Source organism: Lepisosteus oculatus, chromosome 5 (assembly GCF_040954835.1).
Source record: "Lepisosteus oculatus isolate fLepOcu1 chromosome 5, fLepOcu1.hap2, whole genome shotgun sequence".
NCBI lineage: Eukaryota > Metazoa > Chordata > Actinopteri > Semionotiformes > Lepisosteidae > Lepisosteus > Lepisosteus oculatus.
The window spans coordinates 48,498,219-48,524,605 of NC_090700.1; the positions used below are offsets into that span (position 1 = coordinate 48,498,219).

Sequence of the window (26,387 nt, forward strand, 5' to 3'; positions counted from 1 at the left end):
AGATAAATGTTATTGCTCTCCTCTGTTGTCCTGGGGAGCGGTACCTGTGGAACCGCCTTCTCTCCTTGCAGCATGCCCAGCTCATTGTTCCGTTCAGACTGTACGAGGAACCTGCCCAGTGTGTGCCGTCTGGACGTGTCTCCATCCCCCATTAGCTGAGAGAATGTGTGTGGAAGCTGACTTGAAGACATTGTTCCCTGGTATGCAGCGTTAGGAGGGCAGGTGCTTTGTGTGGGTGTGTTTCTCAGCGTAAAACAAGGCTGCGGAAGGCAGGGAGGGGCCGATGAGAGGCGAGGAATTATCTTAGCAACATATTACACAACTCGGGGCTGATAAAATTACAAAACCTGTTTTTTCTGTACAGTTCGTATTCAGCTTTGTTCGGCAGTTGCAGATGAAAAGATATGACGGTTTTATTTATGTCAAACCATTAGCTTCCAGCCATTGACCCTGCCTCTTTGCACATTTTATAAGGCTGTGCAAGAGTCACAGGTGAAGTTAGAATCGTTATTTTTCCGACACGACGAAATGCAAATCTTTTCAAGTCTTTTAATTAAAAGTTGCTCTCGTTAAAACGTGTTACACTGGTTAGCTGTAACAACCCAACAGTAATGCATGTCAAATGCATGATTGAATGTTAACGTTTGTTCTGAAATGAGAATTCATGATTTCTGAGAGAATGTGCAAAACACCTAAAACCAGCTTCGTGCGAATTTGGGAAGAGACGAGGACAAAGACTATGAACCGGTAGCTTGTAGTCTTTTTAAAACCGCGTGTGCAATTGTGCTGGTAAGGAGGTTACCTATGATTTTATCCAATCAAAGCTATAAATTGCAACTGCACCTACCCCGGGGGCACCCCCCATGTAAGAGCATATGGGCCTGTTGTCGGGGACACTGTCACAAACAAACAAAGTCGTCTCACGTTCCTCTGTTACCCTTGCGAGTCCGCTTCTCCGAGATTCGAACCTGGTACAAAATGTATTACTGGCATACAGGCAATATCGTGGCTAAAGTAACATCCATCGTTAGGTACAGGGGGAAATTCCATGTGGAAAAGAGAAATGTTCACTCTTCGTGTACAGAACAATTCAGACGCGCTCACTCAACCGCTTTTTAAGTAGATCAATAACTTGAGGCTTAACTTCTAAGTAAACTAAACGACATCAGGCTTGATTTCTGGTCCGCCAGCCCGCTGCTGTCTGGTTTCGTGTAGGCGGAGAGCTGCTGGCACAATTGCCAAAGGTACTGTCCGCCGCTGGGCAGAACTCCGTCCGGCACAGGCCGTTTCTAGAGGGTGCAGTAGCGAGGACACTTGTCTGTCTATACATCGCTGTCTCTCAGGAACGTAGCATACACAGAGGCACAGGGACGGTTCTACACAGCCTCGTCGAAAAATAGGACCTTTCCCGTGCTGAACACAACAGTAAATGCTCAACAGCGGACATAGTAGGTGATTATCACAACTTTGTGCTCCAGAATTAAATGTTCTCTCGGCTTCGGGGTAGTATCCCCCCATTTATTAGCAAGCTTTAAAATATATGCTCTATGTCTGTCTTACTCGGGGGAATACAAATGTTTTACCGGTAAAATGCTGTACCATACAGTATGTCACCTAAAAAAGCTTTATCTGGGGGCGGCACACGTTCCTTCCACCTGAGCTCGAGACAAGGTGTGCGGTGCCCAGACACACCCCCCGGTTTCAAGTTGGCACTTCGCGTCTCCAGGTAACCGGCGCCGTGTTCTTGTCCAATCGCAGCGTCGCTAGAGCCAGCAGGTAAACAAGGGCTGGCCCGTGCCGACTGTCAATCACCCGGCAGCGCAGGACACAGGGATCCCAGTACAAATACGGCTACACCGCCGGGACCCGCGTGATTAATTCGACGGGGCTCGGACACTGATAAGGGCTGCTTTGCCCGTTACGGCACGGAGCTCATGTGGGTGAGCAGACTGCTTGTTTCTCTCTCTTTCGTCTTCTGCTCTCCGAAACTAAATTTAACAGCGAAGGAAATGAGGTGGATTAGACGTATAAATATCTTTATTTACATATAATTCTAGTTAAACCCTAGCTTTTGCGCGGATTGGAGCGCGGAGCGAAGTAGTCATCTAAACTGTTCACACACACAGTTATGTAATCTTTGGTTCGTACAGGTATGAGGTACAGCGCGTACTTGAGTTTTAATGTTTCGTTTTAATTAAGCTTATATAGAAGTTAACCAAATTAAAGATGCAAATATTTTTTTTTCTCGAAGCTGCCCGTGCGCTTGAAGGTGTCTCATCCAGCCTACAGCAGGGGTGTCTGCATCTCAACTCCAGAGAACCTCGATTGAGCATGGCTTATACCATTAAATCGCCTATTTCTATAGGCTCAGAACAATGTAATTAAGATCAATTAAGCAGGTGATTTATTAATTAATTCAACGATCATTTAAGGTTCAAGTCTAAGCGTCTTTGAGCTGTTAATCACCAGGGCTCTATCAATTTAATAAATTACTTGATTGATATTTTAAAAATATTTCCAAATTTTGGAAATAGATTTCTATAAAACTAACAGGATTGGAGACCCCCTGATTAACATCCTCTAATTAACACACTTAAACACTTAATTAACCTCTATGCACAGGACAGACTGAAGATCACTGTGACATTCTCAAATGTAAACAACGTTTTTGATCTGATGAGATTTCATGTATGAATTGAATCTTTAATTTTTATTGCCAACATAAAATACAAATCCTTCAATAAATATAACAGTTTTAAACGTTTTGGAAAACTTTAAGAAACAAAGGTTGCCAGGCCTTGAAATATTAAGAAAACTTCGGACTTCGTAAGAATCCACAGAACACTGAGAGAAACTCTGCAGGAAGACATTGAAGCTTGTTGGCATTGAAACAGGCCAGAAGAAAAGGCTTCAATACTGTGCTGGGAGCGAGTCATACAGAGGGGAGTTCAATGGTAAAACTGAAGTCCTGCAGAGATCCTACAGACAGGTGTCACCCACACCGGCAGGACTTCGTGTTTAAACTGTACAGGCAGGGTGGTGCTCTAACACAGAGGCGAAGGAAATAGTGGGGCAGGTGAAGTTAAACACTCAGCAGTCCGGCTCATGGGAGTCATGGCAGTCAAGCTTCACGGTGCTGAAACAGGGAAGAGAAGGTGCAGGACACTGTGGCTGCACAATTTGGAAGCCCGAGCCTTTTAAATGACATGGGTTTATAGAATTAGGACTTCTCAGGCTTGTAGATTTCAAGTTTACAAGACGGTCTGTGAGCTGTTTTGTTTTGTTTATTTTGTGCATTAAGACATGCTCTAGAACTTCGTACAGGAATGCCCAGTTTTTCAGATCTCTGCTTTGTAAAAGCAGTCGACACCTTTGCTTTCTTGTCTGATCCAGTCCCAGAGGTGACACTGACTTATTGGTGCAGTGGCTTCAGAAATAGTGATTGAAAAAAGAAATTCTGTGATGTCTCTTTTCGACCGGGGTGCTGTTGGTGACCAAGGACTAAAAACAAAAGGAAAAAAACAAACAAAACCTCGACGAGTATTGACACTTCAAACATTGGGTGCCTGGAAAAACACTCCGCTCTGCTTCCAGTAACGTGAGCCCATTTGCATTTTTCAAGAACAGCGTCTTTGGGAATTTCAGAAGGAGGATGGGCTGGCGGTTCTCTAGCTGTGACACACCGGGGCTGCCTGGAGCCCGGCTCCTTTGCTCCAGCTGGCATAAAAATGTGTTCGTGAGGGCGGAAGCGCCGGGAATTCCAGTGTTCCGAGCGAGAGCTGCAAACGGAGGAAGAGCTGGCTGTGTGGATCACAGGGTGTGTGGTTCTAGAAACCCCCCACACCCTGCTGGCTCTGACTCTGGCTCTGGCTCAGCTCCTGCCTGCAATTCCAGGAGAAATGTGGGGCGGTGAGCGGGCGGATGGAGGGGTTGAGCCTGATTTGGTCATTCCTGTTCTTCTGGTTGCACAGCACGGGTCACATGTTGAAGCGCCTGCTTCAGCCTTCACACAGTGGGAGAAACTGGACTGGCCAGGTCAGCAGGTCAGGTGCCTTGGCGTGACATTGTGACACAGCGGAATTGTGGGACAGGGACATTAGAACCCCCCACCCCCCACCCCCCCCCAGCTCAATAGCACGGGTTCTGCTCCTGAGGCAGGGGCAAGAGTCAGGGCAGGGTGAGTGGCTGTGGACCCGGGCGATGTCGAGCACAGACCCTGATCTTCATGCCTTCTGTGGCTGATGACACTGCACTTCCAGCTACAGTAGGGAATTCCTCAGATTGAGGAACCCTCTGTGGACAGCCACTACATGCAGGTATAACATCCAGGCTTTATTCCTCATGTAGATTTACTATTAGAGCATGTGGTGCTTCCATATAAATAACTCACTGAGCTGTGTTTAGAGCTCACCAGCCACTGTTCTATGCTTTATCTCCTAATTGTAAGACAACGTCAAAGCTGTAAAATGTCATTAAATCGTCTTAGGATGGACTTTAAATACTTGTGTTTGGGAAAAGATATGCCTGTTGTCAAGAAACAGTTTTTATCTTTTTTCAAATGTATTCTGTAAATGTTTGGGATACGAGAGGTTTTTTAATTAAAATTATATTTTTGTTATCTCGCCGAGCGGTGGTTCGGAGACATTGAGGTTTAGGGCATTGATGTTTGCTGTCATTTTATAGTAGATGATCCAGAATTCTAAAAGCTGAATATTTTCTCTCACTCAGGTAGAAACTGAAAGTGCCCCAAAACTTAACACAGGTTAAATTGAGCTGCCCTTAAACATAGGCCAGGCTCCTCTTAAAACCTCTGCCCAGATAAATGTCATCCTTGTGTTTGTCGAGCTTCTGAGTCAAGCTCTGTGTGATGTATAAAGTCAAGATCTGGAAAATTTTAGAATTAATGGTTTTGGTTTGTGATAATGGTTTTGGTTTAGCTAGAATATTTGATCATATTCTAGGTGACCTGAGTGAGTATTATATTTGATAATATTGTAGGTAGGAGTGGGTTAAATTTCAGAGCTAGTTTTTGGATACATTTTACGAGTCCAGTGACTTTCCACAACATTACTGTTTGTACATTTGACTGTCTTACGCAACTGTGATTTTTTTACTATCAGTCATTAAGGTTGAACTGTTGTCAACAGGTGAAATTAAAGGAACCTGTGTGTTCTAGGTGGATGGAAAAGATTTTGAAAGGTAGATTCTTTTTGCTGTCTGAGGTTTTTGTTTCTCAGATAGAGGAGAAAACATGTATTTTCAAAGCCTTAATACTGGGACAGCCTTAAAGCCTACATTTCTCATAGTGTGAGACACAATCTTAATTTTCTTCTCCTAGAGCAGCACCTGAGATACAGAGCTGATAATGTTGAGTTATTCAAGCTGTAATAAAAGAAAACTTTGATATCCCTAGTTCAGTGGGGGGTGTCTGGGGCTGACCTGCCTGATTCATTTAATTTCCAGGCGATAGCTAATGTAGCTCAAACGTGCTTTCAGAATTTAAATAAAGCAGAAACAATCTGGAGCTCACGGTACGATATGTGCACGTGTTTCTGTTCAAGGTGGAATATTAATGTGGTTATTTACACATCCACCAACTATTAAGACTTAACTTAGCATTTATATGTATATTCAGGGTGAAAGCTGTTGGTCTGAAAATGGTTTTGTCTTGGCCTGTTCAATTTTATATTATCTGGCTAATATTAGAACTATATTCCTCTTGTTTTCCTCTCGCCTGCATCCAAAGACAGTTGTATAGTACCTAACACCCTAACACCTTACATACATAAAATTCTTTCAGGCTGGCGGTGTTGTAGTAAGGAAACAAAGTGAAAAAAACTCAACATAATTTGTATTCTTGAGTGTTGAAGTCAAACCTGTGCACTTATAGACTCTTTGAGGATTAAGGCATTGCAGTGGAAAAGACTAGAAGCCCTGGTAAAGTTCTAGACACTGCATGGTTGTGTCAAGGGTTAAAGGTCTCAGGGTCACACCTGGAGTCTACAATTGCACAATCCTCTCTTCGCTTTTTGATTTCTGAGCATGCAAATTTGATCATATGAACACATTAACTGGTATACAGAAGGACTCAACATTTAGTAGTAGTAAAGGAACAAGGCTCCACGGCCGAAACGTTGTGTTCTCGTTCTTCTTTTTTTCAGCATGGAATAAACCTATTACTTGTTCCTTTGCAGCCTACGCATGCTGACTCAGCTACCCACCTGATTTAGTAGTAGTAGTAGATTAGTAGTAGAAGGTAGTAGAGGAGTTAATTGCTATGTACACCTACATTGGAATTCTTATTCTCTCAGGACATACACAGTACAGCAGACGACACAACACATTGTAACACCACACGATTTCACAAGGGTCTTGTATTTTCTATTTATTCATGTTGATTAGCTTTATTTCGACCACTGTTTCTGGTCGTCCACAGCAGAATGTCTTCTGAGCTGTACTGTATGTCTTTCCTGCCTCTTCCTTCTGAGGGTCAAGGTGTCAGGGTGCAGGCTGTTGTTAGACTGGATCTCCTGGAGATAGGGACAGGGTCAGTGCAGTTCTGATACATGCAGAAGCTGGTCAGCATGTAGTCTGAAGATGATGTAAATAAGGCTCTCTGATTCTGGAAGTGCCTGGAAAACTGCTGTAAATGCCTAGTGTGAACATTTGGAAAACAAAAACATTTATATTTTTAAACAGTAAAAAAATGAAAAAGAGACAAATGCCTTATATTCTATAAATTACAGTACTTAGTTGCTTTTCAAGGTTTTCTTTGTAATGTCTATAAATCTCCAACCTGGCTACTCTTTAATACCTGCTTGAAGGTGTAGTTAATGATACACTGAGTTAAGTGGAAGCAGACTGGCCCAGTGTTAAAGACAAGATTCAGAAATAACATGTTGGATTATTAACATACTAACACGGTGAGATGAGAGCCAGCCATTCGCAAGAAGGTGACATTGCTGGTGTAAACAGCAGAGTTATTCCAGGCCTTCACCCCTGTGCCCAGAACAAAACCCAGCAAATTTCCTGAATGCACTCCAACCATTCAGGCACTTTGTTATACAGGTACTCAGTGAGAGTGAGTGCTCAGGATACTGGACGATTGTTAGATCAGGATCAATACCAGGGGCAAGGAGAGCTGGGAAAATCGAAAGAGATACTGAGTTCTGTCTTCCCCGATTCAGCCTGTGTCAAAGCTGCACCTACTGCCCCACATTGCATACAGCTCAGGTTTAACAGCATTGTGTGCAGGCCGTCCTCTTAATTTCATCAGCCTGCCTCATTATTGATCGCAAGCCATGGTACCAAGGCTGTTTGTGTCTGCTCTTTTTTATGCTTGGTGTTATCTCTGTATAAGGAGGTGCCCCGTTTTTCATAACTAGGCTCTGTGTGTTGTTTCTAGTCATGTGCTGTGTTTAGTGGCTGCCTAAAATACTGCTCGAGCAGCACTTATACTAGATCTTCCCACAGTTGCTCTCAGAGCAGGGGCATGTTGATACTCAGGAGGAAGTTTGCTCTGTCCAAACACTGTTTAATAAAAGCCCTTTCAGGGAGTGGTGAAAAAATTAGGTCCTCTATGAAGGATTGTCCAGAAATCTAGGTCTAGGTTGGTATCAACTACAGTGCATAATTTAAAATAGCTATAATGTTTCAGTTAAATTAAAACCTCACATATTTAAACCACATATGTTTAAGACATATGTCCTTTTATCTGCATTTATTTGGAATCTCGCGAGATCTCTGACCTCTCTTCTCTCTCAGGCATCCAGTGAGGCTGCTGGGTATAGTCACAGAGTGCTCTCGGCTAACAGGGTGTGCAGTACTAGACAATATGTAATGTTGTGTAGTTCTAAGCTTCTAAAATGCACCCAGCTCTGCTCCTCAAGATTCCTGTCCTCTTCAAGTGCTCACGTCAGTCCGCCTGTTTCTCTAGGGGTCACTGTAGTTACAGCGCTGCTTTACAAAGGGTTCTTTTTTCCCTCCACCTAAACATTTTCCAGACTCCACACAAACTCCCAGCTTTTTTTCCCCAAAACTGTCTCATTTTGTTTCATTTTGCCATTAAACCACTTATTTTTGTAAAAAAAAACTTACGTTCTGCAACTCGCATTTTCCAAGCTTATCGGCTGCTTCCTCTGTCTCAGCAGAGCCCCTGAATGAGTGAGCCGTGTGGGTGTTTGCCTTCACTGCCCCCCCCCCCATTTGAAACCATGACACACAGAGTTTACTCACCCACTAGGAAACAGATTTATCACTCCGCGATAAGACTCCTGGGTGCCCAGCGACACGCTAAGTGTTGGCCTTGCTCTGGGTAAACTCTGCCTCTGTGATTACGCGCAGTGAGCGATAAGGACTCACGCCCTGCCTTTGCCTTTCTGTGTGTCCAGAGCAAGCGACAGCCACAGCAAATTCCCCGATTTCTCCAGAAAGGTCACACCCTGTAGGCTTAATCTCTGGGCAGCCCCATGCCTCTCCTTTTCATTACCCCCGGCCTGTGGCTGTGAGCTGTAGCTGCTGCTGCCAGGCCACTTTCTTTCGAGGAGAAAGAACAGTGACAGTGCAAAATGAATTTTCACAGTGGCAGTATAAAGCCCTCATGGGGGAAGTTGCCTCTGCTCTCTTGTACATTTAAACCCAATTAAACCCTTATCTGATGTTTCGGCCTGCATTGAGGCCTTTGTTGGATATGCTTTCCTGAAGGCTTTGGTTTGGGCAAGATTTTTCTGTGGAACGATAGCAGATTGTAATTTTGTTCTAAATCAGAGCGACATCTCCTGTTTCTGTTGGTTCTTAGGCTGGACCCTTGTTCAATGAATCTCCTTCGAAGATCAATACTGTGTTTTAGAAAACATACAGTATCTCTGATTAAAACAAGCGTCTCTGGTGCTCCTTGACCCTCCACACCCTTGGCATGGAAGCCAGCCTTTCGCCCGACCGTCTGTGTCAGACCCTGCATGGCGCACACAGCCTGACTGCCAGATTTAGCTGTCCTTGTGTCTGCTCCGTCTCGTGTCATGTACATATTGTCTCCGTGTCAAGACTGCTCATTTTGATAAGGCCTGACTGCACACTCAGTCCTCCCTAATAGAGAAAACACAGATTACAAAACGAGTTTTCCCCGCACTGCCGACAGGCAGACCAGGTTATTCAATTGTCCCATTAGCTATTTTTTCCCCCCTCGACAGGAGGTGAGAGATCGCGGCCCACTGGTTGCCAAGGAAGTGGCGAGTTCTAAAAATACAGCAGCTCCCTGAGTGAACAGAGAATGGCCCAGAGACAGGTGCCCCCACAGCCGGGGAGGGTTCCAATGTGCGCGGCATCGCTCCATTAACCTGCTTGTGCAGCCTGCCAGCGAGGGCTCCGTTTCTATTCCTCTGCTTTCCCGGGCTGAGGGATCTGGAACAATGGAAAAGGTGTCTGACAAAGTGATGGTGGCAGGCTGTAACGATCGGATAACAGTGTCGTGTCGCAACTACTGTTTCGCAAGTGAACTTACAACTGGCAGCCCACTTGAGCTCAGCAGGTGTGAGCCTGGCCAGTACCTGGATGAGAGACCTCCTGGGAGAGTTGAGGCTGCTTAGGAAGAGGTGTTAGTGGGGCCGGTAGGGGGCGCTCACCCTGGGGTCTGTGTGAGTCCTAATGTCCCAGTATAGTGACGGGGACACCATACTGTAAAAAAGACACTGTCATTCAGATGAAAAACCAAGGTCCCAACTCTCTGTGGTCTTTAGAAATCCCAGGGAGTTTCTCGAAAAGAGTAGAGGTGTAACCCTGGTATCCTGGTTAAATTTCTCTTCCTCGCCTTTACCAATCATGGCCTAATTATCCCCATCTCTGAACTGGCTTCATCACTCTGGTCTCCTCCACACTGATCGCTGGTGTGTGGTGAGCGTTCTGGCGCACTATGGCTGCTTTCACATCATCCAGGTGGGGCTGCACACTAGTGGTGGTGGTGGAGGGGAGTCCCTATTACCTGTAAAGCGCTTTGAGCGGAGTGTCAGGAATTGTTTCTTATTTTTATTTGTTTGAATGTGGCTTGTCATCCTTTATGGGAACGCTGTTTATTCCCAGTAAGGGCTGAGGCAACACAGAGGCCATCCTGGAAGCACAGAGAGCGAGGTGGGATGACAGCCTGGAAGGGATGCCAGTCTACTGCCACTGCAGGGCACACAAGGACAATTTAAAGATGCCAATTAAATCCAGACACAGTCTTTGGGAGGTGTTAGGAAACCAGGTTCCACAACAATCACACAAGAGCAATTTAGATTAGAAGACATAATTATCATTACACAGTAGATACCTGGCTGTTGTTATTGTCATTAGAGAAGGTATCAAATCTGTGAAATTCAAAACAGTAATATGTACACAATATTTTTCACCTATAAGCAACACCACACAAGCATAGCCTGAGTTTTGAAAAGCCGATTGAATTAAGTTCAGCCAATTTTCAAAAGTCATTTTCCTTCCTTTGGTGAAGAGCAGTTATTTCCCATTAGTCAATCATGATTGAATTTATTTCTGTTTATGCATACTCCTGACAACATGCACTGTCTCTATGGGCTGTGTGGTTGCAGTCTGAAGGCTATCTCTCTCCACAGTGGAGCTTATTAACTCTGCTTTCTGTCTATTCCTGCAGTGGCTCTGAGATCCTGTTGGAGACTGGGACAGACTGGGAACAACACTGGAGCGTGGGGAGGTCCTGGGAGGGGGATCGGAGTGTGATAACAGATCAGCTTCAAGGCTACAGTGTGAAGAGGGACAGGGAGCAGGATACAGCTGTGGAGAGAGACTGGGAGCAGGATCCGGCAGTGGAGAGAGACTGGGAGCAGGATCCAGCTGTACAGAGAGACTAGGAGTGAGATCCTGGAGTGCAGGGAGACAGGGAGCAGGATAACACTTTGCAAAGGGGCTGCTAAGAGGATTGCCGTGTGGAAGTGGGGCTGTGTTTGGGACACTGGTGGATAACGTTCACAGTTGACAGCAGAGCAGAAACCAGAGATTCCTTCTTTGCACAGTGCTGTCTTCCTTTTTTTGCGACTGGCTGTCCTGTCCACCATGTTGAGCTTGAAGCTGCCCCGTGTCTTCAGCATCAACCAGGTGCCCAAAGTAAGTCCATCGGCCATAGGCTCACTGAGGGGATTTCCTTGTAATATACAGCAACTGTCCTTATAATTGAGTCACGGGCCATTCAGAATGGTGGAGAATCCCATCACCTTCTGCTACACAATTATACTGTATATTCATTATGTAACACAAAAAAGATTATTAAATAGATTACATTAACAGTGGTTAAATAATCATTGTTGACAGTTGTTTCCATACCATGACAGATTAAATTGTTTACGTGGATTTAAAAATATATCAAAGGTACGTAGCACTGACACATAGGAAACTGAGCGGCTAGTGGACATGCTTTTTACCTGTGAGTAAAGTGCGAGTCTTAATGGGTGATATTGAATAGGGAGATTTTGATTATCTCAGGGTTTTCTGTAGAAGCTCTCAATATCTCGGCAGTCCTGTTTTGGAAGGTATGTTAAAGCGACACAGTGAAGTCCCCAAGTCCGTTTGTCCTTTCGGCGCAGGTGTTTCATGAGGACAGCATCATCTCGGGATACCGGCAGCCCTGCAGCTCCGCCACCGACTGTGTCCTGAGTGTCTTCCAGCTGACCAATGAAACGCTCAACATCTGGACGCATTTCCTGCCCACCTGGTACAGCTCATTCATTCGCTCCTCAGACAGGGGTGATTCTGTAGGCACTGCATTAATATTCACCTGCAGTTCAGTATGGAAAACAAGGTCAAGCCTAGCCTCCCTAACTCTGAAGGATAGGTTTAGTTTAATAACGAGAGAAATACGTTCTTATTTTTATAGAACTTTAGTGTCTGGGATCTGTTTTGCTTTTCATGATGATATTACAATTGATATTTTTAACACAACAGGGAGCTCCTTTGTTTAACTTGCATTCTTTCATTATCTATGCCATGGGGAAAAGTCCTTGTGATTTCCCTTTTGCATATTAATAGTCAGTTTCATTTCTTTTATTGCTTGAAACCTGCTTTCTAGCCAGTTTGTGCCTCACCAGGTGCAGGTTAAATGAGGCTTCAAAAAATTGGCAGAAACAAAAGAATAAAAAAAAAATTAACCTGGTTTTGCATTGCAAAACGGACCGATCTTGGCTCAGTTTGACTCCGTCAGTATTTTTTTCCCCCACTATGTTTTATTTAAACATTCACTAAAACATTTTGTTTCCAATGCTTTAGTGCAGCTTAATGGGGGTTATTAATTATTCACTAGAACACATTCCAGATGGTCAGAAGATAATATTTCACTACCTTTTTGGCTGTGATGTTGTTTGGCAATGAACCCAGTTTAACGGCAGAGTCTTCAGGTGTCTTTCAGGTGATTAGCTCCATCAGAAAGTGTTGTGTTGTTATGTGCTGTAGCAGATGCCTTATCCAGGGTGTTTTCCCCCCATGTCTGAAGAGCTCGTTAATCTAAACCCTGACTGTGCAGCTGTGCAGCCTTAAGGCCACTCTGTTAGAATTCTAATGGTCTAATTAGAAATAACTTTAATGAGTGATTGCACACATACTGCAGACCTAGCAGGTTTGATACAATTTTGCAGGCTTTACAGAATTTATACCAGAGAAGGAGAGAAATGAATAGTTAATAGTTTGATCTTCAAGCCATCAAACTGCGGTCACAAATTCGCACAAACAATATAGCAGTTAGTACTTTGAAAACCGTACCAAGCGTCCTGTGTCACAATCCAAGTTCTGCTCCTGCACAACATTTCGGAACCAGAAAAAAACTTTGGAAACATTCAAACTAATGTGCTATGGGAGTCTGCAACTGTCGCTTTTAATTCCCAATGTCTGGATCCCTGTGTCCCTGAGGAAACACAGATACTGAAAAACACACAACTGGATGTTTGTTTGTTTATTAATTAAAAGAATAAACAATACTAATACATTTCATTTATATGGCACCTTTCATTAAAGTTAATCTCAATGTATTTCACATAAAAAAGGTAATAGAGAAGTTAAGGATCTTAAAAATGAATCAGGCAGAAGTTGATGGGTTTCCTGGCAGAGAAGGGTTTTAAGATGTTTTAAAGGTCTCAGCTGAAGCTGGCTGTCTGAGATGATCCGGGAGACTATTCCACAAGCAAGGAGCACAGACAGGGAAGGCACAGTTGCCCATAGTGCATACTTTGGTTCTGAGGATCTGCAACAGTTTAAATCGACTTGATCTTAGAGATGGGGGTGAAATTGAAAAAAGGTCAGTGAAGTAATTCAGACACAGGGTCTCGGGAGATCTGCTCTGTGCATATCCCTGTGAATCTGTGATTCATTTGAAAGGGTTCTATTTTTTTGGCACCTCACAAAATTGCTGTCTCCCTGGGCATGCTGTCAGGTGTGCTCTCTCATGATGTAGAGCTGTGGCTCCTACTCTTGGTTTCTTCACGCTGACCGTCAGGAGATTATACCTGCACACAGCTCTCAGGGGTTAAGGTTTTTAGACTTGTTTAGAAGTGTTAAATTTGCAGATGGTACTGTTTGATGAGATGAGCTTTCTGAAGTCAGACATCTAGTAAAAATCAAACATAGGTTTCAGCTAAAATATACCTTATTACAAGTATACCAAACCATACATACCCCCCCCCCAATCCAGCCTCATAAAACTATGAAGCAAAAGGAGGTTTCTTGTGAAATGGCTGAAATCAACAGACTATGCATGTGGCACAAACTAAAAATTCCTGAAAGCCGTGAAGTCAAAACCCTGAGCTCTGTGACAACCTCTGCCTTGACATTTCTGTACGCAGACGATACTGTATGCCTTTTGTTGCTGCTGTTCTCCGAGTGTTTACCACCACAGCAATGGATAACGTTTTTTTGCCTTGGGGTACATCACCCCCCGGGAGAGACTGTTGGCCTGCCTGCGAGGGACTCAGCAGAGAAGAAAAGCTGTGTCTCTTGTCACTGGTAATGAGGAGAACTCGGCAGTGAGGATCGCTAATGAGTTCGCTCACCGAGTAAACATTTCATTGCAGTGGCAGGCAAATCCTTCCTTACCAGCTTTTAGATTTGCGATTTTCATTTTTCATGAAATGCTCTCACTTGTAAGGAAGTGAAAGGTGGCTTGCTCTAGCTTAGCACTGTGCCTGCAGAAGTCCAGACTGCTTGAATTGTCATCAGTCTGTGCTTTTTTCTTAAAGTGGCCCTTACCCCAAAGCTCTCAGCACTTTCCCTGTCAGACTGCTGGAAGGTGAGTGTGCTTGACTGGGACAAGAACTGACGCCTTCAGCAACTGACAAGAGCAGGACCTGAATCCAGGACTTTGATGCAGAAAGAATGGGGAAAAAAATGCACTTCTATAAACACACTGAGGCAAGAGCAAACGGGTTCATTCAGGGTCCACCCAGCCTCCACTGCAGGATCAAGATCAATCTGTTCTTGATTTTACTATCAGGAATTTAGATAAACAGTAAAACATTTCACAACAAGAGTATTTTGACATCAGTAGCATATCTCCTTTGATAGCAGCAAAGTCATTCTTCTCTTTTTGTGGTCATTGTAGCTGTTAAACAAGCTATCTCAGGATGTTTTTAGTACACGCCACTGCTTAATGTGCAGTATTTGCGTGTTTCACTCTTACATGATTTCTGCTTCCCTGAATTTAAATTTCTGTCTTTGCTCTCCTTTATTTTTCTGTGATGCCCATGAAATCCCATTAACTCAACTCAAATCTGTGAAATCTGTCGCCTCGCAGATTTGTGTTTTTTTCTGTTTGTTATAAGATGTTCAAATTCTTCATCTACTTGCTCACTCTTTTGATAATTAACAAGTTAGTTTCAAGGCCAACTATGTATTGTACCTACTATGTATGTTTGCTATACAAAGTCCCTTTATACTAAAAAGGAAACTCTCAAACCTAGGGGAATTATCTCTGTGCTTTGTAATATCAGTGTAGGTATAAAATATGATATAGATCTCTTAGGTTCCCCCAGGTCTCCACCAGACAGCAGTGACACGCATTCCTCCCAGAAGCTGACCTCCTATTGTGGTAGAAATCAATACTGTTGAATTTCTAAGACCGTTGCTTCATCGCAGCAGGACTTGGAGCTGAATGATCCCTGTTACATAAACGCCAGCCTTCTGGTCAAGCTTCTGCATCCGATCCTGCGTGAAGCACAGGGAGAAGTTCCCACGTTGGTCACATGTCCGCTGTGCTCTGCCCCGGCAGGTATTTCCTGTGGAAGCTGCTGACAGTGGTGTTTATGCAGGACGTGTGGCACGATGCTTTCACGTGGCCATTGGTGGTGTTCCTGGCCTCCTGCTGCATGTACCCACTGGCGTCCAGCTGTGCCCACACCTTCAGCACCATGTCGACCCGCGCACGCCACATCTGCTTCTTCTTCGACTACGGTGCCCTCAGCTTCTATAGCCTGGGTGAGTGACACTGAAGCACAAACGATATGTCCTTGTAGACTCTTTGACGCCTGTAAAGATTTGCAGTTACTTTTCTGGAAATCAGCCTTAAGTTGCGCTCTAGAGCAAAGAAGCTCATGTCCATCTCTCTCCCACTCTCTGCCGGGAGCAGCGTTCGGATCCCGGGACAGTGAAGTGCCGGGATCGGGACGGCAGCTCGCCCTCTTGTCTCGCTGCTGATATGCAGTGTGTGTGTCCCACAGGCTCGGCCATCGCTTACTCTGCGTACGTCACCCCAGACAGATGGATAGGCAGCACCTTCAACCGTTATTATGTTCCCATTGCTGTGTTCAACACGGTGCTGTGCACTTCTCTGGCCTGCTACTCACGGTAGGTTGATTTCCCATGTTTCCCAGCTGTGGTGATGCCTTCAGACAATTCTAGAGCGGCAGATGTAATTCTTGGCAGAATAAACGCTAGTTCATTCACTAGAAACTCTTAATGACTACTCTCTGGGATGAACGCGTGATCAATAAATACAGGCAGAAGAATCAAACAGTATTAGAGACCCTAATAAATCACTGATTAGCTTTATCTGTAATACAGAGTGTCCATATTTATTTCTACAGCAAAACAGATGCATAAGCAAATACATCGCCAACGTGTGTGTGCGTTGGCAGGGATAGATTCTTCTAAATTAAATATGGCTAGAATAAATCAAATTCCAAATTAACTATACCCATTTCAACTCCTCTCTTGATCTTTGTTGCTTTTTCCTGAAAGCAAAGGAGTTTCCACCTCCTCTTACACCTGTTGACTGAATTCCTCTACCTACTTCCCCTCTTGAAATGCCAGAATTTCCTTTAAGAACAGTAACTGGCTGAACTGATCACATTTTTGGTCCTCTGTTATGGCTTCAAGCACTGGGTGAACGTCCCTTAGAATGACTCACATTCTTACATCAGCGGCATGTTCAGAGAAACTGTCGAACGCAGGGGCTGTTCCTCGCTTGCTCCTAATTTCCACAGGCAAATAAAAAGGAGCTGCAAGCTCTCAGAGGGCTTCACATTGACTCCCAAGAGGGAAGAGAGGAGTCAGTCATCACCAGTCATTGTCACTTGCTAAGAGCTCTGTGCTCCTCCACGTCTAGTCGTTAAGGCCCTAAAACACATCGTAATACACGTCTTTGCTGGAAAATACTTATGTTTTCATATTCTGATGATTGATTGAGGAAGTGTTTCATTTTTTAGTATCATGCATAGACCATTGTTTAAACCTCAAAAGATAGTGTGGTGGTCAGTCCTGCTGCCTCACAGCTCCAGGGTCCTGGGTTTGATTCTGGTCTGACGTACATTCTGTGTGGAGTTTGCACGTTCTTCCCACGGATGTGTGGATTTTTCTCCAGGTGATTGGCTTTTCTCCCGCAGCCAAAAAAGACATGTCGTCGGGATTAACTGGTATACGTATAATGGCACCCAAATGCATCTGTGTGTGCATACCCTGCGATGCACTGGGGGGTTGTCCAGGGTGACTGTTTGCGCCCACTGTTTGTCAGATTAACTCTGACTCATTGTGAGCATGTATTGGTTTCAGTGCTTACTGAAAATGGATGGATGTTACAAGTCTTTGAAAGAGACATGCAGAGGTGCAGAAAGTTTAATGAACAACATGCCAGTTTTTTTTTTTCATGTGGCATTTATCCTCAGGAATATGACTTTGTACTCTGAGCTCCGTTTCTGACAGTCTGTCGCTGAACTGTTTCATTATTAACTTCAGTCGTGACACTTACCACTGCTGGCTGTGTTTTTTTCTCGGTTTCTTTGTCTGTGTTTTGTGGGGGCTGTAATAATCTCCCAGCTTGACTGCAGTCTAACCATGCCTCTCCCACTCTCCTTATTGCCCACTAAGGCTTGGCTCACCGTTTCTCCATTATAACCATGACGTCACCAAGAGGTAACAGCTGTGCGCTGAGTATCTGCAATCTGTACTGCTGCTGGCTGAGGTTTTGGGGTTTTTCACTTTGTGCTTGGGTATGAGAGGCAACAGATATATCTTTAAAAAACGGTATATGAAATATAAACCTGCTTTATTAACATTTTCCAAAACACAATCTATGTCATTTTGAATTTGGTAGCAGTAAAGTGTAGTGGAGACTAGCTGTGTGTAAAAATACACTTGGTCAGCTTTCTGTTATCAGGATTTGCCCCCCATCATATCTATCAATTATTTTTTTCTTTTTTCTTTGAGACCCTGTAACCTTTGCCAGTCAGAGGAGAAACTGTTGCCAAAAGTAAAGCAAGTGGTACAGTACCTGCAATGGGACAGATAGTCACCTGCATGTGCATTTCCACATTACTACACTGTTCTGCAGAAATACAGTGAGAAGTACACTGTTCCTTGAGTTACAAAATTATGCCTGGGCAGAGCTTGCAGAGAGTTTTTTTGGCCTGCATATCTTTTGTATTCCTCTAAAGAAATCATGAAGAACTCTGTTAAGATATTTCTGCTATCTCTCATGGCCACACAACTGTTACAGCCTGTGATCATGTCAAGTGTGACTTCCTCTGTCTTTTATCTTCTCGATTTCTCTCCTTTATCTGTGAATGAGGCAGCAGGAGGTCTGTATAAGCCACAGTGAGACCCAGTGTGATACGAGCGGTGAATATCATTATAGGGCCCTTTCGCAGGCGACACTAGAGATTTAAAGAGGAAGACTGAAGTGACAGTGGTCATTTTCAACTTCTTTGCATCCCCCTGGCTGTTGTGTATAACTCTGATTTCGGAGTCTGTTACTACAACTCCTGCAGCTGCGAACACTGAACTGGTTACTTAAGAAAAAAGAAAGCCCTTCCCAAAACCAGCAGATCATTTCAGACATGTATTGTAATTTCCCCCTCTGCTGTGCTTTACCCAGGGGTGGTTCGAGTATACTGAAAGGGTGACCACTTCAGAAACTCCCGATCACTTTCAACTCCATGATCCTGTCACAAAGAGTTTGGAATAAGAGTTATACCATCCATTTCATTCATGCATCTTAAAATGCTTCATGGCTTGTTGGTGAAGTAACAGCAATTACTTCAGATACAGGAATACACAGAGACAGAATGCACACTTGAACATGTTCATTTGGAAAGGTGGCAGTGAATACAGTGTGTTTTGTGATAAAGGCAGTAGTGGAGAAAGTATTGCAATACATGGGAAAAATTTAGTTGGATTGTAAATATTTAACTGTTTAAAGGTCATTACTTAAACAGACTCTATTTGCAAAGTGCTATTGGATGTATTGTGTAGGATATCTAGGCAGAGCCACAGGGCTTGTTGCTAATTGCCTGCATTATGGGATTCAAAGAAACAAAGAAATTCTTGCAAAAAAAAAAGAATGCAAGTGATTCTACTAATCTTCTGTTGCTGCCTCTTGCTTTGCAAAGCAGATTCCCTGATGAAAAGAGAGATTATTTCAGGTCAGTTACTTCACTCATTGATTATTATAATTGCTGGCTATGTGATCCATAGCCTTAACACAAACAAATTGATTTATCGTCAGGCTGAATGCCTTCCTTCGAAGCCGACTTGTGCGGTACCATGCTCTGACCATGACACAAAAGGCAATTTCATTTTCATTTCAGCTGTGCAAAGGCAATTTCATTCTCAATTAAATTTGCCGTGTGCACCCAAAGAAGCTGGTAAATGGCAATATGAAATTGAGAAGTCTCACATGGCATATAGTCATTAATTTTCGCTCTGTTACAAAGTACCTTTCAGCTCCAACATCCTTTATCGAATCCAATCGTTCTGCTTCCAAACAATCCTCTCCTCCATTGCCATTGTGGTGACACGGTTCTTCTTTGATCAGGTGTCTCCTGGGTAGGAGAGCTTCCTTCCACCACAGATAAAGCAAGATGATTTCAGCTGTGCTTGTTTCCTGTTGCCCTCCTGCTTGGGCAAGCCCAGCCCTTTTGTTTTTCACATGTCAGTTTTTCTCTTGACTCCAATTTCATTGAGTTGCATTCCTCCTCTGCTCTAGACTTCCAGAGTGTGAGCGACCAAAGCTGAGCAAAGCCCTTCGCGTTGTGGCCTTTGCTTATCCCTACCTGTTTGACAACATTCCCGTCTTCTACAGGGTGAGTACGCTGAGCCTACAAGGAAACCCTCTGCTCCCTGTGTGGACTTGTGCTTCCGGATTCCAAGCGCGGTTCGGACAGCATCCCCGACTTTGAAGTTTCAAGTTTATTGTCATATGTACCTGAGTACAAGGAAATGCTTGTGTGTGTCCTCATATAACCAATACCATCACAAGTGACACCCCAAATTATTTTAGACAGAAACAAAAAACAATAGCATGTGTGCCAACAACATAGTGGGAAGCAGCAGTATACCATACTGTACTAGCAAGTAGCAGCAGTATACATGAATTAATGGGTTAATGAATCCCATTAACCTTTGCAACGTTTAGTGGTTTTTAATGTCATCAGTTATCACCACAGTTTCTAAAGCCCATCCTTTAAGTTAGTTAAATGTGCTATCGTCATCCTCACAGCCCTAGGTCATTTCCAGAACTCAGCTGTTTTGGAATGAGAGTTTTAATATCACTGGAAAGAAAACTGAGACCCCTTGAATTCCCCGTTGGTGTCCTGCCCCTGTGATCGGGCCTGCTGCTAAACCGGTCTTGTCTCTGCTCCCAGATCTTCTTCTGTGTGGGAGAAGGCTGCACGGACAACGAGACCAATCTCCTGCACTACCGCCACATGGCGCTGGCCTTCTTAACTGGCTTCCTGTTCGCTACACACCTCCCCGAGCGACTGGCGCCCGGCTGCTTCGACTACATTGGTAGGTTGTTCCGCTGTGGGGTCACAGTTCAGCTGGTCCACATAACTGCCCAACTAACACTGAAGCTCAGGCCACGGCTGAGCCCTAGCAGGCCACCCTTCAGACTTATTGTCTGATTTACTGATGCAAATTCCGGTCTGTCAACAAGACTGCATATTTCTAGACGTGGAATAGCATCTGTAATTATTATCGACTGTTTCCCACAGTACGTCCTGTTCTGTGTTTTTGCTTCATTGTGTAATATATCACATTAAGTACATGCGGCATTCTGCAGTATAAGCTCTGTTCGGAAGTGCTTTCGTTTTCAGTCAGTGTACGATTCACTTATTACCTTAAAGGGAACTTCAGTAAAAGTGGCACATTATTAAACTGTAGCGAGACACTAGCGTTCTCACCCTAGAGCCCGATGTTGTCAGATCTCAGGAGCTGGGCGAGGCTGGGGCTGATCAGTACTGGGGTGGGGGAGCTCCAAGGAAATCTAGACTGGTACTCTTCCCCCTGCTCTGAATTTCCCAAGCCAATGCTTCAATATAGGGAAAGGAGACACTATAGGAAGTATAGAAGATCCCATTGCACTTTACGGAGAAAAGTAGGGGTGTTTCCCTTGGATTTTTAAATTCCTGTGCATTCTGGCATCTCTGGAGTTGCCCCTAATTTCATTTGTCAGTGCAGTTTCCCAGTTCTCTAGCTAATGTGGTATGTAGGTGTGTTGCTGCCGCACATCACCCAGATAGGTGCTGTGCTTCCTTCAGTGGTGGGTGAAGTGGTGGAAAGCACTTTGGGCTTCATTGAGATTGAAAGGCGCCGTAACTGGTGCACAGAACCGCGGCCAGTAACGGGAGTAACAGCCGAGCACACCTCTCCCTTGGCCGCCTCCCACAGGTCACAGCCACCAGCTGTTCCACGTCTGCGGAATTCTCGGGACGCACTACCAGGTGGAGTCCATCGTCATGGACATGGCGCAGAGGCGGCAGTGGCTGCTGGCACACGGCCCCCCCGTCACCTTCGCCAGCAGCTTTGGGGCGGGGCTGCTGTGCGTGGTGCTCAGCCTCGGCATCATCTGCGCCTTCAGCCTGCCCCTGTTCTGGGCCCCCGCCGCCCCCAGGAAACAGAAGAGGAGCAGGAGGCCGAGGGCGGCTCCAAAGGCGTCGTCCGACTGACAGCAGCTCTCGGTGGCTGGGAGTCTGGTGCAGAGCGCTGGTCGGGGAGGAGCTGTTACAGGGGACACTGGCTCTGTGAACACTAGTTTTAGGCCAAAGAAAATGGGTAAGATGTTTTTTAGGGAGTGGAAGGTTGGGGTAAAAGACTAACTGTTGCACTGTTTTGAAAGATGGATCACTGTCTGTCAGCCAATTTGTCCATAATAGCCCAACCATCTGGAGAAAGGAGCCTCTGCCTGCTGCCCTCCGATTGGATAAATGGGATACATTTTTCTTGGGTGCAGTTCTTCACACCGTCCAGTACAGAGCAACTCGTGATCCACAACAGACTTCGTTTATAATGTTACATTAGGTCCTGTCTATTAGTTTAAAACACATATGCTGTTTTGTTTGAAAGAAGGACCTCACCTTCTCAGGTAATATCTTGTGAATGTTATTTGCACACCTTGTGTGGTATTTGCACTTTTTTTGCGAGAGGGGATGATCGATGTCTTCCCCTTCTGCACTATACATTTTTTTTGTTTCGGTCAAGAATTTCTTGATGGAGTCAAGAGGTCACAAAACACTAGAAAGAAGTCTGATTGGCTTTTGTCAATTAGTTCCACAGTGGCTGGTGACCAGTGACCAGTGTTTATGGTTCAGCGCACAAAGATGTGGGCAGAGTTTTCTGCAGCTCTGTGTCTGCCGCGTGCACTGTCCTGTGGCCTACTGGCATGTCACTGTACCCTCTGTCGTTGTCAGTGTCAGAGTGCCCTATTCTGTTGTCTCAGAGTCCACTGTGTGGCATAGCCAAGAGCTCCCTCTCCTGGGGGAGCCTGAGGACCCTTCTTGCCAGATTCAAGATTGTGTTATAGCAGGGGCAGGGGTCGTGGAAGCTAATGCTTCGAACAGGGGACAAAACAGATGTCAACAGATTTTTTTGTTGTTGAATTTGAAGAAAATTCTGGCTCAGTTGGTGTAGTAGGCCTGAGTTTCAGTGCTCTACCCCTACAGAGCAGAGACAATCCCTGTCACAGCTGGTAGCTCGGCCTTGTGCGCCTGTGCAGACACTCATGGAAAAGCTTGGTAATACGGTGTCTGTGGGATCTGTGGGAGTGGAAGTGCAGGAGCTGAGATGGACAGGTCTGATGTGCTTTAGGAAAGGAATATGGCTGGAACTCGCTTTTAAACCTGCAATGCTCCCAAACAACCCGTGTCTAGACAGGTACCCTTTAAAAGGGACAAGACAAAACCTTTCTCGTTTAGCAGACTCTCTTTATGGAGTTATGGCTAACAGGTTTTAGAAAATACAGCATTACTGCACGTGTTCAATTTACAGTAAATCCATTCTGTAATATTGAACAGTCTTACATTCTTAGCAGACCCTTTTGATTGTTTTAGACCATGGACTTAAGGTTTAAAGATTTCTGTTAAAAAATAACAAGTTAATCTTCAACTCACTTCAGCTCACTAATGTAAGCATGCATATTTTTTATAGAACATTTTTTGTCAGTGTTGGCATACAGTTCGGTGTCTGGCTGTCACCAGATGAATATGAAAAAGTTGTCATATGTAAGACTACTTTAGGGTAGTAAGTATTGCTTCCCAGTGGCACTATGAAGAATATAGAAGTCTAAAATAGTCAGGTAAGTCTTCTGTGGCCTTTAAGGGAGTCATAATGTTGACAGCAAGCATATTCAAAGCCTCAACTCGGGAGATAAAAAATGAACTATGTACTTTCTAGATACTGTACATGTTAAGGATGAAAAGGTATGGAAAACAGAGTTCAGAACCATGCTGGGTCATGGTTATCAGAGCTCATACAGCAGCTCAAACAGCTGAAGCTGCTCTTGCTCTCCACTGTAAATACAAAATCACCTCTCTGTCACAAACACTGGACTTCAAAGCCTTTTTCTGAGATGGATTTAAAAAAAAACTACAAATGAGGTTAATTTGACTTAGGTCATAAAAAGTGCCAATATCAGGCATTTCTTGTCATGGTTGCTTCAGTACAAGTAATTTATTCTGTGACTGAGATGAATCTCAATGGCTGAAATTCTCACTGGGTGCTGGGTTTATTGGTGAAAGGATCATGGTGAAAATCGGTCATCATCACAAGATCCTGTATGACCTAAGTATGTTACAAAACTTCTAATGTTGTGGGGAAGTACTGTTTTTAAGTCAAGCACTAATTCACAAGAATCAAGTTTGATGTCTGCATTTGCAGTTTTTGATCATAGGTTCCTGTTGTATTATTAATATTATTATCTTGGTAAATCTTGCTGTGCTTCCAATCTAGCCTGTTACGTTTCCTGACTTTCTGGGACTGGGTACATAGTGCTCATGTTGGTCACTCAGAGGTTTGCCTGCTTACTGAAACTTCTATGACCATATTTACAGTAATTAGCTCATTTGCTGGGTTGCACTGAGTTCCCTAAATGGGGATTAATTATGCAGTATGTGAGCTCTTTTTTGTTAGTTCTTAAAATCACCAGACGTCTTGGATTGTAACTAGTTCATTACATCATTCAGATCTTTCACTTCTAATGGTGTCTTGGGGTACAGTGTGGCTAAATCTTGAGCTTAAATTCCAGGGGTCTTTTGCTTTGTCTTTTACTCCTTTTGGCTGTTTCTTTCCTGACGCCATGCCTGAGCCTCCTGTCTCTCTTCCTGTAATTATTCTGTTACACCGGGTGCTGCAGGAGTCACTTACAGGGGGCTTCACTAATGATGTCTGCTCTGCATGCAGCACCCGGTGTCCCTATCCATAAACAGCAACAAGGAACAGCGTAGTTCCAGATTTGATCAGCTGCCTGTGAGCAGGGTGTCAGGCGTGACGAGGAGCACGCGGCTCTGTGACAATGTGGTGGCATCCACTCAGGAGATTGTCACAGTGTTGTGCACTGGGGTGGGACTGCTCTCGCAGTCATGCAACAGCTGCCAAAACAGCCACCTGCATCTTGCCATTAAAACCACAGATCTCTGTGCCATTTGTTTTCAATGAACACAACTCCGATCCTGAAAACTAGGTGTTCCTGTGCCTTATTAAGATCAAAGTGGGACTAAAACGATTGTTCTTCTCTTCCTGTGACTTTTCTTCGAAAGATCAATGTTTCAATGTTAAACATGTTTTTATATATTTTAAACCTTGCAAATTGTACTACAGTATGTGCTCTATTTTTAAAATAAATTATTTCTATATGAAAGAGTTGGTATGGGTTTGAACCTTTGTTGTCCGGTTTCGCTCCACATGCATCCTGGGAGGAAAAGCATGACTCCATGACACCACACACCAGAAACCTTCTCCTCACAGGTGGGATGTGGACAAGGCAGCACACAGTGTGCATCGTGTGCTCACTGTAAAGCAGGTCATTGTGTGGCAGGCCCTGGTGCTAACCTTGATCTGAACACACCAGCACCTAGCCCTCACAGAGCCAGCAGGGGGCACTACTGCAGCCCTTTTTCACAGTTCAGGGCAGAGGCCAGGGGCGGGTAAAGGTGAAACAGAGCAGGGGGGTCCATAGCAGCAAAGTTCAGCTGCTTGAGAATGTGGGAGGGAGATGAAGACAAACTGGTGGAACTGCTGGTTCAGGTTCTGCTTGTGAGAGAAGGCTTGTGCCTCAACAGTGAGGAGCATGGACGGTGATGCTAACAAGACATGACACTCCCGAGAGCTGGCGGGAAGCTCACTGTCACTACCTGTCAGCTGACAAGTCAATTGTGAGAAGAGTGTTTCTAATTAAGACAGCATAGAAACTGTAAGAACAATGTTACATTAATGTTGCAATGCTTATTTTGCATATTTTGTCAGTTTAAAAAATGTGTATTTGAATGGGATATGAAAATGCATTAAAATAGTTATTTTATTGATTACCAAAAAAAAGCCAAATACACAGTATAATTTTCTGTGATTGCTGTGTGTTCAGAAAAAGAACTTCCATAAGAAATTGTTACTGTCATTGGCAATATTTATTTCTGTATTTTGGTGTCTGCAAATATTTTCCTATTTGTACCCTTATGATTTTGGAATTGCTGTGTTTTAATTGACCTGACTGTCCACTGATCCCTCCCCACAAAGTTACACCAGGTAACCACAGCAGGGTCAGGACAGACTGTAACAGCGCACTCCTCTGACCTTTCTGCTGTTGAGCTGTTCATCTGACCTGCTGTGACCTGCACAGTTCCTACAGGACAGTGAGCATCAGCTGGGAAAAAAATGCATCTCTCCTCTGCATTGTTAACTACTGTACACCTGCCCGCTTGCTCCCAGCTTTGGCTATATTTGCCCAGTCAAAGCTGACTAACGACAGTGACCTACTACATGCTCTCAGCCAGCCTGCCCACTACATAGATGATAATTATAATAATTCCTTAAGCTTATATAGCACTTTTCTGGACACTCCACTCCATCACCACCAATGGTATATCAACAGCAGCCATACTGCACACAATATGCTCACCACACAGAACAGAACAGAGTGATGAAGCCGATTCCTAGATGAGGATTATTAGGAGGCGGAGATTATTATGTGGCCAGGACACTGGGGTAACACCGTTTTCAAGAAATAACCTGGGATATTTTATGATCACAGAGAGTGAGGACCCTTGGTTTTATGTCTCATCAAAAGAATGGCACCTCTTTGCAGTATAGTGTCCCCATCACTATACTGTGACCACAGGGTGAGCGCCCCTTACTGGCCCCACTTGCACCTCTTCCAGCAGCAGCCTTAGTTTTTCCCAGGAGGTCTCCCATCCATGTTATGGCCAAACTCACACTTGCTGAGCTTCAGTTGGGTGTCAGTTGTGAGTTGCAGGATGTTATGGCTCCTGGAATCCCAAGATGTCTGTTGGGAAGGGAGTGTGTGCTCACACTGCCTGCAGCATGCAGACCAGAATTCATGTGAGTTGTAAAACGTGTCAATATACTGCTGTGAAAACAGTCGGGAATATGTTTTACTGTCAGTAGCCCCATAATCTCTTTATTAA

At 44.3% G+C, this 26,387-nt stretch overlaps 1 protein-coding gene and 1 long non-coding RNA gene across 8 annotated transcripts; one reads left to right on the plus strand and one right to left on the minus strand.

Annotated features, from left to right (window-relative positions):
- Positions 1–1,800: 1,800 nt before the first annotated feature.
- LOC102691073 (membrane progestin receptor gamma-B) lies at positions 1,801–24,607 on the plus strand. 7 transcript variants are annotated; one of them, XM_015343341.2, is made up of 10 exons: positions 1,801–1,940; positions 2,252–2,399; positions 10,640–11,109; positions 11,586–11,713; positions 15,251–15,456; positions 15,699–15,825; positions 17,344–17,388; positions 19,460–19,556; positions 20,118–20,262; positions 21,145–24,607. In XM_015343341.2, the coding sequence occupies exons 3-10, from the start codon at positions 11,059–11,061 to the stop codon at positions 21,420–21,422; spliced, it is 1,077 nt and encodes a 358-aa protein (XP_015198827.2). In that variant the 5' UTR covers positions 1,801–1,940; positions 2,252–2,399; positions 10,640–11,058; the 3' UTR covers positions 21,423–24,607. The 7 variants fall into 7 exon arrangements, with proteins under 7 accessions (XP_015198827.2, XP_015198824.2, XP_006628883.2 ...); XM_015343338.2 differs by lacking the exon at positions 2,252–2,399; XM_006628820.3 differs by lacking the exon at positions 2,252–2,399 and having other exon boundaries at positions 11,019–11,109.
- Positions 6,371–8,196, minus strand: LOC107076913 (uncharacterized). The gene is made up of 2 exons (XR_001478046.2): positions 8,098–8,196; positions 6,371–6,530 (listed from the first exon to the last, which is right to left on the minus strand). It is a non-coding gene; the product is annotated as an uncharacterized lncRNA (long non-coding RNA).
- Positions 24,608–26,387: the final 1,780 nt, after the last annotated feature.

What these genes read in the sequence shown, in the direction of transcription:
- LOC102691073 (XM_015343341.2), top strand. Translation starts at nt 11,059, where the DNA reads ATGTTGAGCTTGAAGCTGCCCCGTGTCTTCAGCATCAACCAGGTGCCC. An exon ending in GCATCAACCAGGTGCCCAAA is followed by an intron (nt 11,110 to 11,585) that starts GTAAGTCCATCG and finishes CTTTCGGCGCAG; the next exon opens with GTGTTTCATGAGGACAGCAT. An exon ending in ACATTCCCGTCTTCTACAGG is followed by an intron (nt 19,557 to 20,117) that starts GTGAGTACGCTG and finishes CTCTGCTCCCAG; the next exon opens with ATCTTCTTCTGTGTGGGAGA.